Raw genomic sequence first — 17,800 nt, 5'->3', positions numbered from 1 at the left:
CGCATATATTGCTTCAATGGAATCATATCTAAATAAATAACGTTCCCACTGCGCGTCCGTCATCACCAAAGGATACGCCCTTTTTGCTATTCACGACCTGTCCCACTCGCCCTCCACTCGAACCTATAAACCTATAACGGACGTTATAAAATTCCTAACGGCAAAATAGGAAACAGCGTCCACTTGTGACATACATAGAATGCCACGGAAAAATTATGTGATACTTTCTTAAAAAGGAAAATGAGAATTTCTTTAAGTACAGACTTTTGGTGTGGGTCTACGACAGAAATAAGCACATTAAAGAAATAGTAAACCCGACTGAGGTCCCTATGGCATTATAGTGACCAGCCAGGCATCCAAAAACCGTATATGGACCGAAGAGTGTCCCCTGTATCATTGTACAGTATTATACCGGCTTTCCGTACTTTTATTTTCCATGCAACTGAATGCGAAAACGATGACGTATATCGCGTGACGTAGTTCATCTGACAAAACATTCCAGTTGGAGCTAAATTCTCTGGATGTTAAGGACTTGTCAAACGTGTTTTTTTTTTCCAAAGAGTTAGTTATTTGTTAAAGGAATCGATCGAATGCAAAACGTATTTCGGACTGTGTGTTTATCATACATAATGTAAACATCGATAGGAATACAATAAAATAGTGTAATTTAAAATAAGTTTCGATAATGGGATGGAAGAATGGAAAATGGAAGTGAATATCGTTTCGACTTTATTGTTATAAACATAAGATTAACGTGGGCATTGAGGTTAGCGTGTCGTTTATTCTAAATTAAGTTGTTGTTGTTTTACTCTTGTTAAAGCTGAAATACTGTCCATGCTGACCTGTTCAATAAAACGCTTCAACACAGTGCACAGTTAGTGGTGTGTAAACCCGAACGGTCCATATACAAACAATTGTGACCGGTCCATATACTCTGAGGCTTCTCTTTCGTATTTTACAGACTGAAACCGGTCATATAGATATAGAAGGACCAATATCTCTGAGGTGTAATATATATAAATATATGTTTAAGTTCGCTAAGAATATTTATTATTTACTATTGTCTTTGTATTAAGATAATTATCATAATATACACTTCAAGCCTTGCCAAACAATCTAAATTTAAATAAGTAAAGTTTAAACTACGTTAGTTTAGCTGCATCGAAGGGAAATGCGTATTGAAACGATGCCTCGATATCTTTACCTGAATCAAACATGTACTTGATGTCTTTTTTGACATCTTTAAAGATCTTTAAAACGCTCCTACAGTGGAGATCGAACCCGTGATCTTTCAGTCACTAGGCGGACACCATATCCTCTACGCCACGGCGACCTTTGAATCCATATGAAAAAAAATCATTTACTGATAACGTTGTTTTTTTTAATTAACCGTTGATAGGATAGTACGCTGTTTGTTTGCTTCGTTATAATACTGTTGGAGTTCAGTCATTTGTATACACCAATCTACGCAATAAAATTTGTTTTAAACATAAATTTATTCGATTCTTAACAAAATCGATGTAAGTGCGTTTTAATAAGTTTTATTACTACATTTTAAATAACGAAGTCAGACCTCAACTAGACATAGTTAATACATATTTTCATTGAAAACCAAAAGCGATACAAAAAGCAAAAATCGCGCTAGACGTGTGGATTACGTGACCGTGCATAAGTTATTCAAATGGTTGTACTGCATGTACGATTTCGACTCAAATCAAAGCAACTGTATGTATTGGTAAATGTTACAACACGTTGTCTAAATTAATTGAATGAACATTGTATGTCATAGTTGCATTTTAGACCGGCTTTAAAGACTTGTTTTTCTGTTGCATGTATAGACTTTGGTTTACAAAAAAAAGAATGTTACACAAATCAAATTGATTATTTTTAACACCAATATTCGAAGAAAATAAAAATACACATGCAATCAAATTGTCCTCTTGTGCGCTAGGTTCCATGACATTGATAGATTAAGAATTAGATTATCCACTCCCAAATGCATTTGTTTGTCAGCATAAAAGAGATACATCTTTCAATTCCGAGTGGTTATTTAACCGATGGCGAAGTATGCAGTTTGAAGTAGGAAACAGTATAGTTTTACTATATTTTGACTGTAACCATTAAGACAAATAATAATTATTAAAAAATGTATATGTTAAAACAAATTAAACAAACTTGTCCCATATTATATCTCAAACTTAACAATTCAAAGGACACTCACGGTAGGTATGTTCCATTTGAGTCGGGTTCTGAGAAAACTGGGCATAATGCATGTGCGTAAAGTGTCGTCCCAGATTAGCCTGTGTAGTCCGCACAGACTAATCAGGGACGGCACTTTCCGCTTTTATTATATTTTCTGTTTAAAGAAAGTCTCTCATTAGCAAAAATCAAGTTATAGGCGGATCCAGGGGGAAGAGGGGGCGGACGCGGCGTTCGCCCCCCCCCCCCCTAAAATCGCCAAAGTAAAGTCAATTCAGTTGATGTTTCACACTTAACTATATCTTAATCACCTACTTAAACTTGTCAAAGCCTTAAAATCACTAAAATCGTTGAGCTTTCGAGGGAGGAGGGCTTCGCCCCCTGGACCCACAAAGCTATACACTATGCACTTTTTTTGCATTATAAGAAGGTACTTTGATGAAAGTATATAAGGCGTGACATGCTCAAGAAGTGGTTGTCAAATCCTTCAAAAACATTAAAATATTGAAGCTTCCGGGGAGCTTCCCCCCCCCCCCCCCCCTGGACCCCCTAAACAATAAACTATGCACATTTTTTGCATTATAAGAAGAAACTTTGATGAAAGTATATAAGGCGTGACATGCTCGAGAAGTGGTTGTCAAAGCCTTCAAAATCACTAAAATCGTGGAGCTTACGGGGAGCTTCGCCCCCCGGGACCCCAAAGCGGGGCTTTACCCTGCACCCACCTGGACCCCCAGCAAATCTTTCAATATCCCGTCGCCACCCCCCCCCCCTAACCAGAAATCCTGGAACCGCCCCTGGGAAGGATTGTCCGGTGGTTGCATGCGTACTAATCTAAGGCCCTGGAGTATTCATAAACTTGTTTATTATGTGTTATTTCATAATGTAATCAAACTGCTATTGTTTATATTATCATTTACTCAACCATTACACTATCCCATACACAAGATTATGGTTGATGTGTTTATTTGTTATATTAACTGATAGAGTCCTAATTTAAATATATTTTGTCTTATGATAATAAACAGAACTTGAATTACAAAACTTACTGTCAATGTCCGAACTTCAAGGAAGCTAGTACAACAGTCATCTTGCAATGATTCTATTGGTTATATTCATTTCTAAGTGACTTAACATTGTATAATTATAATAATAGTTAAAACGACTATAAGTTACTTTAAGACACTATTTTATAGTCATTAAATGTTCATATATGTTGTTATTTGTGTAAATTTCGCCATTCCTAAAAAGCACTTTTCAGCTGTTGAAATATTTCGGATATATTGTACCGTAATATTTCTTCTCTGTCATAACCGCATTTTTATTTAGGTCAGAGAGAAGTATATTTGTTTATTGTTAGATGTAGAATGATTTGCTTATCTATATATGCTCCTAAAATGTTTTTGTTAGTTAAAATATATTTTTATAATTGTTGAATGTTTTCCGCTATGGAACTTTGTTTAGGATTTAGGATTCATAACTGCATTTGAATGGGTGTCGTAATCCTAAGTCGTTATGATTGGCTTGGCCAAATTCCTAAGACATTTTCATTGGTTGGTGCGAAGAATTACGCAGAATCCTAAATCCTAAGTGCTTAGCGACTGGTATAAATAGCACCGGTAAACAACTTTTGGTATCTATCCTTCAGGATCAGTTCAGATCACTTTTTGAAAGTTCCTGTAAAATCAATTTATTCCTTCATTTAAAATTAGAGTACTATAACTTCGTATGTAATCATTCACCATTCCAAAGATGGTAAGCGTTATTTTGTCCGATTTAATGAGCGCTTCATTAGGAACTCCAAAAAGCTTTAATTTATGATGAAAGTTTATCGGCATTATTAAACTTGTAATACTGTTCAATGATGTTTTGTTTATATGAGTACTGATGCATATGGAATAATTTCCATATCTATTAAAACAAGAGTTTGAAACCGCGAAACTGTGTTCTTGACATTATTGAAAGTGCCATCCTGACACGGGCACTTGGAAGACAATGAAGAAGGTTAACATTGCCCGTACCTAAGGGTGGGGTATACTACACTAATACTATCGCACATGAATAAAAAAAACGTAATTATGGCTATACTAATTATTATTTTTGTACGCAGAAAACATCTGATTGCCCTTGACATATTGTATCACAAATAAGGTACAACTTTAGGTTTTCCTGTTGGGCTTTGACAATACCGGCCTTGGCCGGTATTGGTGACGTCTATCTTGTAATTGTAACAGAAACACGATCATGCTATATTAAAAGAAATTGGCCATGTGTATATACATAAAAAAACACGTTATGTTATTGTTCGAACTAAACAAGAACAATTCACTGACGCATCAGTAGGCGAACCCTGTCTGGACTGTTTATGTAATTTATTCGTTTAACAAAGCAAATTCGTGTTGTTGTTGCTTGTTTTTCAGTTAAAGAAGCTTTCTACAACAATCGCTAGAAATGTTATGTTTTACTCGTTGACAATGACATCCGAATACTTATATACGATAGCGGTGCTTATTTAGAGTGATATAATATTAATTTAAATTATATAACTGTAACCTATCAACAAATTAAAACAAGTTTATGAGAAGTATTGATTTTATAAATTACACGTGTTTTTCGTGACATTTATCTATATCTAATTAATTACACTACACTTTATTATGTGCATAATTAAAAGTGCATATGATTAACAAGTCATGCCTTGTTCATTTCCAAAAGCAAAGCCATTATGTGTATAGTATTCAAAGCTTCTTTTGTATTTTGGGCGAAAAATAACCTCTGTATACCGCTTCTGCATGCTATATGCAGATTGGATATTGTGTTTATTTATGTCATTGATTGAGCATCTACGGATATCCGGTCTGTGCGAGCAGCTCTCGTCGTTACGTAACAAAAAGATCGATTCGTTACTCTACAGCGTTTATGAATTCAGAATATAATTAGTAATACTGCAATTAATTAAGCACATAACATTAAGTCTTAATAAAACTGATGCTGTAAATACAGATGTTAGTGTGATTGACCAAATTAAATTGAGAAGAACATTTTGCATAAAGCATAACTACAACTATTGAATCGTTGGCACCAATAAAGAAAAAAATGCATTGATGAATAGCTATATATGCAACAATAAACGGAAACTATTGCCTTCACTTTTCGAAAAGTATTCGTTTCCAAAATATTTCTTCCAAATGAACTACATATATATACGGTTTGACTTCGGTATTCGGAGCTGAACATATGTTACGACTATTTGTGTATTTAATTTATATATTCCTCTGTACATATATATTTTACATGATCTACGTTAGTCCGGACATTCACGTTGTTTCTAACTAATTCACGCCATATATTGTTTTTAATATTAGATTTTTATCAAATCAAGTCATATTCATAAAAATCTTAAGCTTTTATGATGATGTTTGTATTGTAGCTATCTTACCTCGAATGTGTTTACGATAATTTACATGAAAACGTGCCAGAAGTAAGCACTATCTTATTTGAAAAATGCATGCTGTTCATACATATGCAACATTATCCACATGTACTCAAATAATAACCTTACGCTGATGACAATTCCTCATAAAAAGCGATATTTGTAAAATAAACTTGAATTTTCCCTCAAACAAACGAAGAGGTATGAATGCGTGGTCAAGGAACACAACGTAACGAAATATCGATGGTAATATTTGCGAATCCATGACATACCACATCAAGAGGACTGTCGTATTTATTGCTACTCCGCAAATAAATCAGACTAGTTATTGCGCTGGCGGTAATTAACAGTGGCAAAAATCTTCCTGCTTGCTTGTTTAATTCTGCCTATGTGTTGTTTGTTATCATCACATGTTAAATGGTCATTAAACGAATTACAGGAAGCTCATTCTTATGTTAACGTATGTAACCGTTATTCCTAAAAGTACATGTCCCTTTTTCTGATCAAATTAGCTCTGCGATTGCTTACCATGTGCGTTTATGGAAATGCATCATACGTTTGTTGAATTGAGTTCTCCTCTGTACAGTTTGATTTGTTTGCAAGTATGAATACACATACGAAACGTTAAATTCATATTGCTTTGAGAGAAAATACAGAAAAATATCTTTTCGGAAACACTGTTATCAACTAGCAGTTGTCGGCCCCGTATAATTTAAGTTTTATATTAACAATCTCAAATATTGATGTCATTCTATCAGTCTACAGAGTTTCTCAGCTTTTAAATACTTCTTGAAATGTTAAGGGATATTGATCACTTGACATAAATAACGGATAGAATATATTGTTCTTATGTTTGTGCATCTGAAGACGAAATTTTAATATATAACATAATGATGGCTTTAAACACGAACATAGCTAGTCAATCGTCGTTTGAAAAAGTAGCTTATCGTTACGTTTAATACAATTTTAGACTACTCAAAGACTATGTCCCGACGATAGCGTGATCATTTTGTCTGTGTATATTTTCAGGTAAAAGTCGCCATTTGACCGAGCATAAGGACGGCAACCACCGGGCAATTCTTTTCAAACCTACTTCAAGTAATTGGTTCTGCAGATAGGCTTACGCCTATCAATAAATTTACTTTTCTGTCACGTCACTTCACATCACCGGCAAATTTACATACCTGAAGTCGAGAAGCAAAAACGCAAATTGGGTCGCTATATAATTGCACAGAGTGGAAATGGTACACAAGTGTCGGAAATTAACCGACGTGGGTTCATCTGAAATATCTCCCTTCCTCAAGTTGCTTCTGTTCAGGTTTAGAAAAATTGAACGTTCAGTAAGCTGATTTTATTAGAGAATAAGTTAATTGCCTAATGAATGGACTCAGTGGGTAAAGCAATTCAATTACGATGAAAAGAAATCGTTAATCTTGTCCATTTAAAAAGGTGCGGTGAATGTGCGGCGAGTGTTTAAGAATAACTTCAAAAATATAAACATTAAATGTTATGGTGTAATCGTTCGTGTTCAAAAGGCCTTAAGCTCTCGGCGATACGTCAACTACTGAGACATTACGCCCTAAAATAAACGTCAACTATTAAAGCCTCTATAACGCTCAAAATCAACGAACATTTCGTAGAGTATTTCGTCAAATAAAGTTTACACCTAAACAATCAGTGTTCCTTATAGCAATCGCCACAATTTCAACGCTAGATGTGGAATGATTACATAGATTTTTGTAGATACAAAATGCTCGTTTTTATTTATTTTTGACACAATTTATTCCATTTTAATTTCCCGCGAATATACCTATTCATATGACACACGAAACACTGAAATGGTACCATGTTAGTTTTCATGTGTCGTGGGAATATATATCGTTGCGGAAAAATAAAATGGAATTAAATATGATAAATAATAATAAAAACGAGCATTTTGTATCTATAAACATCTATTTAACCAGACCGCATCTGGCGTTGAAATGTCGGCAATTGCCATAAGGAACACTGATTGTTAATTGTTTAACTTTATGTAAACGAAATAGTGTAAGAAATTTTCATTGATTTTGAGTAGTAATGGGGCTTTAACACGCACCTCACATAATTAGCATTTTATTGGTGCATGAGAATAGGCAATAGTTCTTTGGGCCTCTCAACAACGTATGAATGCATCGTTTTATTATATCGGCAGTGCTATCACTCTTTCTGTAATTGACCGTGTTGAAAATCGTCATGGTAAGCATAGCGGTGTTAATACATATACGTTTGCAGGCTGTGACAAGCGGTTTCGTTTTCCCTCTCTACCGTTGACGTCGTGTTTACAACTACGTTAATTTTCTAAAATAGAATGTTAAGCCATAGACCGCGATCACGCCAATTGTAGGCAATTTACTTACGAGCAAATGATTCGACCTCAAGTGATATTAATTCTGTTGGACAGTGCTTTTCAAAATTCATTCGTGTGTGTATTATATCAAACCCGTGATCTCTCGGTCGCGAGGCGAACACCATATTCACTACGCTACGGCGACCTTAAATCTTTTGAATCAAAATGAAAAAGTAATTTACTGTATAATATGGTTTTTCATTCTACATTGATAGGATAGTAAGCTGTATGTTTGCTTCGTAATTTATATCAAGAAGTCAAACCTCGACTAGATATTGTAAAATTTTGTATCTACGAAGGCGGAAAAAAATCACACCTCGCGCTAGTCTTTATGGACTTTGTGATTGTGCATAACTTATTCAAATGTTTGTTTGGTGACTGATGCATGTACGAATTTGACAAAAATAAAGGAATCTGTATTTATCGGCATATGATTAAGAACGTAGTCTACCTTTATTTGATGAAGATTGTAAGACATAGTTGCATATAATACCGGCTTTTGATGACGTTTCGATCGTGCATGCATAGATGTTGATTGTTTTTATAAATCTAATGTCTTAAAGAAATTACTTCGGACTAGCGTATGTGTAAAATTAATAGATGTGTTCCTTTACAAGACAAACGTTCTTAAAATGTCGACATTTACTGTCATATTTTGAGAATTGATCATTCGAATAGCAAAAGAGCACTTTTGTCTGTACCTCACACAAAACTTAAACCTGTTTTTTTTCAAAATGCCAATATCACTGCAATATAACTGCAATATTATATTTGCACACATATTGGTATGCTGTCTGTATAATAAGAAAACTGTTTTATGACTATCTTAATTTAAACAAAGGCGTGTATTTACAATTTATTTATGGAGGTTATTTAATACCTGTTTTTAAGAAATGTTCGTTTTGCGTTAACAACTCATTGTTTATCCATGAATTAGTATTCCGATCGAACGTAAAAGTGACGTGTACGCTTAAATGCTAATTTTAAGAATGATCCGACAAAGTTATTTTCGAATCCAAATTAAGTAATGTAATTAATACATCAAATACACAATATAATCGCAATTAAAGGCATAAAGCTACATGGTGTCATGGTGAGCAAGCGCGAGACTAATTGTTTTTCCAGGAAATTTTCCAGGTCTAGGCCGAGACCTTTCGATTCCTAGACCAACATCCTTCTACTAGACCACCGTCTCATCCATAAGACACTTACGAAGGCGTTATCCAACCGATAACATATTGTATTGCGACGAAAGTGTTTTACTTGCGCTCGGCAATTGAAAAAAAATATATATATATATACGGTGTGATTCAAACTCTTGGTCGCAAAATAGTATCATAATATTGCGCAATCATTAGTCTGGTACGTTCATAGTGTACTAATAAGGCATATGAATAATGGGCTTCAATTTCATGTGCAATATAAAGGAAATGTTTCGCAAATTTTGATTTTCGAGTTCGTCTTAAATTTCTTTTGTTTATTTCTCAACACACAAATCTGAATGTTACACAGACCAGATTTGTTATTTTTAACACAATTACTTGAAATAATGTAAAACGATAACATACATGGAATCGAATTGTGCGCTTTATCGCTATAAGCCATGACGTCTATAGATTTGCGAATTAGATTAGCAACATCCAAATGCAAATCGTTTAGTATACATAGGCTACATCTTTCAGAGTTGTTATTCGACCAAACGTGAATGCGTTCAAAGCAAAGTTTTCAGTTTGATTCATGCAAATACGATTACATTTCGACTGCTCGCAATAACAAAGGTAAAAGTTTAATTATAATAAATGTCCCAAGTTAGCAAAGGAAACAAATATGTCCTAGTGTACATTTCAAACTTAAAAACAATTCAAAGGACACTGACGCCAGTGAGGTTTGCCTTTTAAAGACCTTCTTATAAAGTTCTAACAGAACTAACACCCTCAAATTAGGCGTTGGAATTAATCCAATATATAACGTTTACAGCAACTAATTGTAATGCCTTAAATCAATTGACAATCGCCTGTTATAATTAAGGGTATTACGTTTACAGATTTTACTAAACGTTTAAACGAATTTAAATAAACGAAACGTTACCGTGTAAACGATATCCCCATGTCCGTTATAAAAGCATCAGTGCCATCGCATCTCCAACCTGAAAGTCATTCTATACATAGATGGTGACGTCACTACGTTATTGTCACCTCTATACTTAGACGCATCACGCACCTCCATTTGGAGGCATTTATGACTACGACACAAAGAAGTCCGCGGATGAATGAAGAATTTGCTTTATAAGTAAATATTCATGTTATGATTTAAAAGTTAAGTATTATTTTGTTCAGTCTTACGGTCTTATGTTAGTATCAATTATAATTTTCGTTAGTTTTCAACTATTTCGCTCTTTATTCATTTTTAAAAAAAAAGAACTTTCACTTTCGGTTGTATTACAACATGTATCCTTTATTGACGAAAGTTTGCAATGAAATAGCGTTTTCAAAACCGCTTAAAAAGTTTCAGAAGGTGTGTCTGATGCATGTTTTGTAAAGACACAATGTCATAGTTATATTGCCGACTAGTATGGGAACAATTTGATATTTCAAGTGGCTCCATTTGCATTGCAAGAGAAGTTCAAATTGACTTGTTCAGTTTGTTAAATGTTGACACCCTTATTATATATTTTTTTATAAGTGCCTGATAAATTTATTTCTTTAAATAATTGAAATCATTGAAAATTTAGTAAAAGCACGGCATTGATGTTCTATGATGGTTATTTTTAGTGAAATAGTATGTTACAAATTACAATAAAACAATTATAACTATTGTATTAATGAATTTAGATTAGGTGTCATTTTTAAATGGAGTAGTAATTCATTATATGAGATTAGCACATTATATAGTTGAAAAATAAATAACACATTAATGACTTACCATAGTGAAATAAAGTAGCATAGAATATGTTGCAGGTCACAAAATGCAAAACTGAAGTTCAAACTCAGAAGAAGCTTTGCAAATATTTTACACTGACAACACTGTTGATTTTCCAAAAAAAATCCTTCCTATCTTCCTGCCCTAGTTTTTAGGGGAAAATTTTAATATTATTAATATCATTGAGTTAAATTATTAAAATATCAATATGTTTTGATTAAATTAGCTAATTATAGTATTATATTATTAGTAATGAAATACTTTGCGAGGAAAGTCCCATTCTGTTTTAATTAGTCTTAATTACCTACTAGTAAAATTGAAATTATCAGTGACATCCAATAATTGGATTATATGCGTGTGAATGCATATGTTTTTTTGACAGTTACATAGTACCCTATTTAATTGTATAACAACAAATAACTATAGTTCAACAACCCAGCCCAAGTTTACACAAACTGAATTAATTCATCAATTGATCCTATTTAATTATATTAAAAACAACATGTGTAAGATTTTGAGAATATCCCATGTATTCCTCTAGTATTCCTTTAGTACACCCAGGGTTGGCACCAATCGACCGCCCCCGGTTTTAACCGGCGGTTTTTACTGGTTAAAACCGCCCCGGTCAATACTCCCAAATTTGTCATTACTGGTCAATACTGGTCGATTGAACTTTACCCCCAATTTTGATTAATATTCCATGCTTAATTAACAATATTGATAATATAAATTAAACAGACATGTTGCCAATAATGTCTTAAGCTATTAATACCCACTATTTTATACCTGTTCATGCAATTAAGTCAAAGTTGGTCAACTGGAATTTTCTGGTTGATTGTTTTTTTTTTCAATTCTTATGAATCATGAATGCTCAGAAAATTCTGTGCTTGATTCAACACGAACCTGTCAATTACTGTGTATTAGTTGTTCCTCATGCCCCACGTCCCCAGTCTTCTCACAGTCTTCTCACTTATACAGGTTAGGGCATCCAAAACTGATAATAGGGCCTTAAATGGCACCTTCTTGACACAACCCTTACTTGTCATGTATTCTTGCCTGGATTTCTTTAAGTACTTTTTAAACAAAATAGTGAAAAAATATTTCATTTTCCATTGATATAAAAATTTAAAAAAAAACATAATTAGAAATAATTATTAAAAGAAAGTAGAGTTGCCACAATTGGTAAACATTATTTGTTGGCAAAATCAAGAACTTTGATTGCTTATTCTTTTGAAGACCAATTGAACTTTAAAATATGAAAACCCTCTTAATACAGAAAGGAGACAAGTTAGAAGTAACTATTAAATTAATAGCAAGTTATCTCCTTTTGTGTGAGTGAAATGAAATAGCCTAAGGGCAGATTTGCTTCATTGTCACTTTCAGAGACATAACACTGCATGCATATTATTACCAATTAAGGCTTAGGGACCAGATTTATGACCCTAGAAACCACACTAGTTCTGTTTGTCATTCTGCCTATTAAATAGATATATCAATAGATCAGTGAAATGATTTATTATGGTTGTTTTTAGGGAAGCCTCAAACAAATTTTACCAATTAAATAGATCTAATTAGAATTGTTTTTATAAGTACCTGAATTTTTTCTTTCATTTATTGAGATCCTTGAAAAATTGAGTAAAAACACAGCTTTGATGGTCATTTAAAGTGGAATGGTTGTGATTTTTAATGAAGAATAATAACTATATCCAAGTTTTAACTGAAACACAAATTATTTTGACTAAATAAATATCATATTGGGATATTTATTTTGAGACAAGTAAATAAAATTGTTTTGTAACATTTAAATTATAATGTCCCAATACAGCTAGTATGAACATTTTACATTGATTTGTAGTACTCAGGTGTTACCTCTCAAAAATATTCTTTAAAAATTAAAGGAAACTCAACGATGAAAATATTTTCAGAACCAGGCAAATAATAGGAAAGTTATGTTTTCACTAATATTAAGTAACAACACACACCTACCATTGAACAATATATCAGGCACTTATGGTGCAATATACAAGCGTTAATTGGATTAGCAAGTGTATATAACAAGATTTTAGCTATTGTATAAAGGGGTACTTATGGTGCAATATACAGGCCCATTAATCATCATTGATGAGATTAGGTGACATCTTTGAAGGGGGATAGTCATTCATAAGATGAGATTAGTACATTATCATACAAAAACATTTTTATGTAGTTTATCACTGTTTTAATTATTATTAATAAATTGCTTTAAATTTACCTTTTTTTTAATTCATAAAGTTATTAATTTTTCCTTAAATTCCACAAATTCATTTAATAAAAACGGGTAATTGTGTTTTGTGTTTCTTATATCAATAAGTTTTTATTACATTTGCTAATAAATTATATTATTAATAATGAAATAATGTGCACGGAAAGTTCAATTCTGTTTTATTTAGTCTAAATGAGTTATTAGTAAAAAATAAAATATCAGTGACATCCAATAATTTGATAATAAACATATGAATGCATGAAAAAAATGTTGACAGTTACAAAGTAAATATTTATTTATCATATTTATCTGTTACAAGGAAAACAGTGTCGAAATTAATTTTAATTTGATTTTACCATTTTCATTTCACCAATTGACCATATTTAATTGGATAAAAAACAACAAACACTGCATTTGCACAACCCTGCCCAGGTTCACTCAAACTGAAATAAGGTGTTAATTGTGTATTCAAAACGGGTCTTGATTACACATTATTCTTGGTTGCATTTGTGTTGAGCAACATGTATAAGATACTCAGTAAGATTTTGAGGATATTCCATGTATTCCACTAGTACACCAACATGCACTTACTAATGATTTACATGCAATCATTACACAGTTAAGCCCTCCAAAAAACAATTCTAAAACCAAAAAACCATACAAGCTGCTTCATAGATATTAAAAGTTAATTAAAGACTTCATAAACAAAATAATAATTTTGATAATAAACAAAGATTGTACTTCAACCGAACAATTATAAATTTATTGGGGGGGGGGAACATCTGCACTAAAACTAAAATGGGGGGGAAACGTCTAGGGAGGAATTGTCTTTGCAGTGAAACGTCTTGGGGAGGAAACGTCTTGGGGGGGGGGGGGGGGAAATGACCGGAAACCATTCCCAAAATGGTGAAAAAAAACACTGGCATATAAATTAAATGGAAAACATACAATATTATGTCAAGAAAAAAAGCTGTAAAAATCTCACCTGCTTGTCTTTGATGTTGCAATTAGCACATGCAGCATTTTCAGTATCTACTAAATAAATATATGAAAGTGCCAAATGTCCAAGATACCATGACGTCTTCCTCAAAATGTTAGATCCTTCGAACTCCATTTTATTTTATCCCTGACTAATCCTCTCACACATTAGGCCTACATGTAAGATTCCTTGCAATGTTCACAGCGTTTATTTTAAATCGTTTACGTTCTCAAATTTCAGCAGGTATTTAATTATAAATATTTATTTATGATTTAGATTTATTAACTATTTCGAAGATACAGTCTTGCAACATGTTTAGTTAGTCTAAGTTACGTGTTTAGTGATTCTTACAAACAATAGACTGACATGAAAATTAGCTCCTTTTGAATCGCAAACTGCATCCAACTATATATGGCTTGTTCTCATTGAGTCGTGGGTTCCCTTTGTGTCGTGGTTATAGAGATCGCGTGAAATCACTTGAAAGAACGTTCGCAGGCGCTGCAGTTCGTTCCGGTAAAAAGTTTGACAGAATCGGCGTTCATTTTACAGATCGAAAATGCGTCAAAAACAGGTAAATAATTCAATTAACCATAACCCGATGCATTTTTATACACAAATAAACACTATTTCTACCCTTATATTGTTTCTTAGCAACACAAAATCCCCTATTTATGAGTATTTCCCATGTTACATCGTCTGTTGACATTTTTACACAAATGACGGTTTGCGCATGCGCGAAGCACTTGCTGTAAACACACTAAAGTTTAGGTCACACTCAACCAATTGTTCCTTAATTGAATTGTTAAAATCAATTGAGAAACAATGGGTTCACTTTGAGAATTCCAATGAAACACATTTTTGTTTTTATTTTTCAGAAACAACCTATCAGACTGATGAAATGCAAGGCATATTCTAGGGAAATGATGATGAGTGCATACAAGGCAGTGAAAGATGACCATTTGCCAGTTGATAGAGCAGCAATCATGTATGGTGTGCCAAAACAAACACTGAGGGACAGAGTGTTGAACAAAGTCAAGATCAGCTCAAGGTGGGGAAAAGATTCATTATTCACCCATGAAGAAGAAGAATTGCTTGTTAGCCATCTGGAAGGGTTGGCCCAGGTTGGGTATGGCATTAATCGCTCTCAGTTGAACATTCTTGCAGGTGATTTGGCTGTGAAACTGGGTAGACGTTTAACTGACTCCAAACTAAGCAACAACTGGTATTATGCCTTCTTGAGACGATGGACACACAGGCTGAAAGTCATTAAACCAAGGGGTCTTTCATCAACAAGAGCAGCCGCTGTCACACAGGAGAATATTGACAGCTACTTCAGGGATTTGGATGCTATTCTTACCAAGTACTCCCTGAAGTGTAAGCCACATCTAATTTATAATCTGGATGAGACTGGCATTCAGCCAGAGCATCGACCATCAAAGGTTATCACAGGAGTTTCGTCAAGCAAAACTCAAGCTGTCACCTCTCCGAATACAGGCACCACAACCATTGTAGCGTGCGTAAATGCGGCCGGAACAGCTCTACCCCCTTACTATGTGTTCAAGGGAAAACGGACAAACGATGACCTATTGAAAAATGCAGCAGTTGGTGCCAACTACGCCATGTCGGATTCTGGATGGGTAAACGGGGAGGTATTGATGAAGTACCTTGAAGAACACTTTCTGAAATTTGTTCAACGAGGATCAGGTGACATTTCCCAACCTATACTGCTCATATATGATGGCCATGCTTCACATGTCTCCATTGACATAGTCAACTGGGCAAGAGAGCACAATGTCATACTGTTTGTGCTACCCCCACACAGTTCTCATGCCCTCCAACCATTGGACATTACATGTTTTGGGCCGTTCAAGTCTATTTTCCACAATGAATGCCATCTATACATGGCTAAGCAGAGGGGAAGAGTCATAACAAAATATGACATAGCTGACTTGTCCGGGAAGGCTTACTTAAAATCCATGACACCAGCAACAATCCAGTCTGGATTCCGGAAAGCTGGCATATCGCCATTTGATCCGACAAAAGTACCAGCAGAAATGATAGTGCCGTCTAAATCATTCCCCAAAATCATTCCAGAATTGCCAATTAGGACCATGAAAGAGCTCCTAGATGAAAAGTTAATGGAAACAGCTCCAAAAGCCAAACTTGAAAAACCAAAAGCTAATAAAAATAAGACACAGGACAAAAAGAAGAAACCAAAAATGGGTGGAAAGGCCATTACAGAAGACTGTACATACTTTCAGCTGCTAGAATACCAACAACAGAGAGAAGAAAATAACACAAAAGAAAAAACAAATAGATCAAAACAAAATTTGCACAAATCACCCCAACCAAGCACAAGCAAAGGAAATATCGTGGACTCTGACATTGAAAGCGAAATTGAAGACGAAGATCCAGCTAACAACTGTTGTATATGCAAGAAGTTTTCACCGCCAGGATTGGATCAGTGTGATGAACTTGTGATCGTCAAATGGGCCCAGTGCACAGCGTGTGATCATTGGTGCCATCTGCGATTTTGTTCACAGATCAGAGTAGTGCGCCGGCTATCTGATTTCTTCTGTCCGCATTGTGCTGAAAGAGAGTGTTAAATCTTTTGACAGTTACTGCATCTGTTAGGTTGTTTAAATAGTATTTTTATTAAATTGTTATGGATCAGTTAATTTCATTCCATCAGTATTTAATGTTTATAATTGTTTTTGTTGTTGTGTAAATAGTAAGTGACTATCAAGTAATTATTGAGTTTATGCACAGCAATTACTTTTGCATATTTGTCAATAAAATCAATTGTGAAGATATTTTGCAATAACTGTTTATTGACTTTTCTTGCATTAGCTTTATTAACAGAATTTTGCTGTTTTAATTCTTAATTATTGATCAACTAATTTGTTTATCATTTAAAATTATTTATTGTTATAGAAAATAAAATTGCATATGTATTTCAATAAAATTTTATGATTATTGTTTGAAATAAATTAGTTATAAAACACACACACACACACACACACACACACACACACACACACACACACACACACACACACACACACACACACACACACACAATAAAACACTTACTTGGTTTGCATATAACATTCAATAAAGAATGTAACCTGCAGTTTATATTGCATTAGTGTGTTTACAGCATGACATATTTGCTTACATACAACAGCCAATCAGAATCCACGACTCAATGAGAACGTATTTCCAAGATGGCCGCTTGACATGATGTAAACAAAACAAATAGTTAGAAGTTTTTGTATTCGTTTAAATCAGCAAAAAGTATCCAAATTGATTAACAAAGGGTTATACTTGTGAAATTAAATCTTAATTGATTTGAACTCTTTAGTTAATAAAATATTTTACCGATTTATACACAATTACCCACGACTTAACAAGGCAATAGCATATTACAGCTGGCCCGGTTTGATGGGGCCTGTTTTTGATAATAATTAATTACCATTTTTCACTTCCGTGTTTATTATGTTTACCAACGCCATGATGGAAAAAAGTCCGTTTCCCACAATGCTTAGCGCGCATTCACACAGGTCAGTAAAGACCGGTGTGACACAATGACCTGAAAGTAGCAATTATTTCCGGAAGTTATATTTAGTGCATATCCCATTC

At 33.9% G+C, this 17,800-nt stretch overlaps 1 protein-coding gene across 1 annotated transcript; it reads left to right on the top strand.

Moving 5' to 3' along the window:
- Positions 1–14,569: 14,569 nt before the first annotated feature.
- Positions 14,570–17,578, top strand: LOC127842492 (uncharacterized). The gene is made up of 2 exons (XM_052372026.1): positions 14,570–14,729; positions 15,034–17,578. Exons 1-2 carry the CDS (start codon positions 14,715–14,717, stop codon positions 16,762–16,764), a joined length of 1,746 nt encoding a protein of 581 aa, XP_052227986.1. The 5' UTR covers positions 14,570–14,714; the 3' UTR covers positions 16,765–17,578.
- The last annotated feature ends 222 nt before the right edge of the window (positions 17,579–17,800 follow it).

Source organism: Dreissena polymorpha, chromosome 8, assembly GCF_020536995.1.
Source record: "Dreissena polymorpha isolate Duluth1 chromosome 8, UMN_Dpol_1.0, whole genome shotgun sequence".
In the NCBI taxonomy this organism is placed as follows: Eukaryota; Metazoa; Mollusca; class Bivalvia; order Myida; family Dreissenidae; genus Dreissena; species Dreissena polymorpha.
The sequence above is the reverse complement of the archived record's forward strand: the minus strand, read 5'-3'. Positions and strand labels throughout refer to the sequence as shown.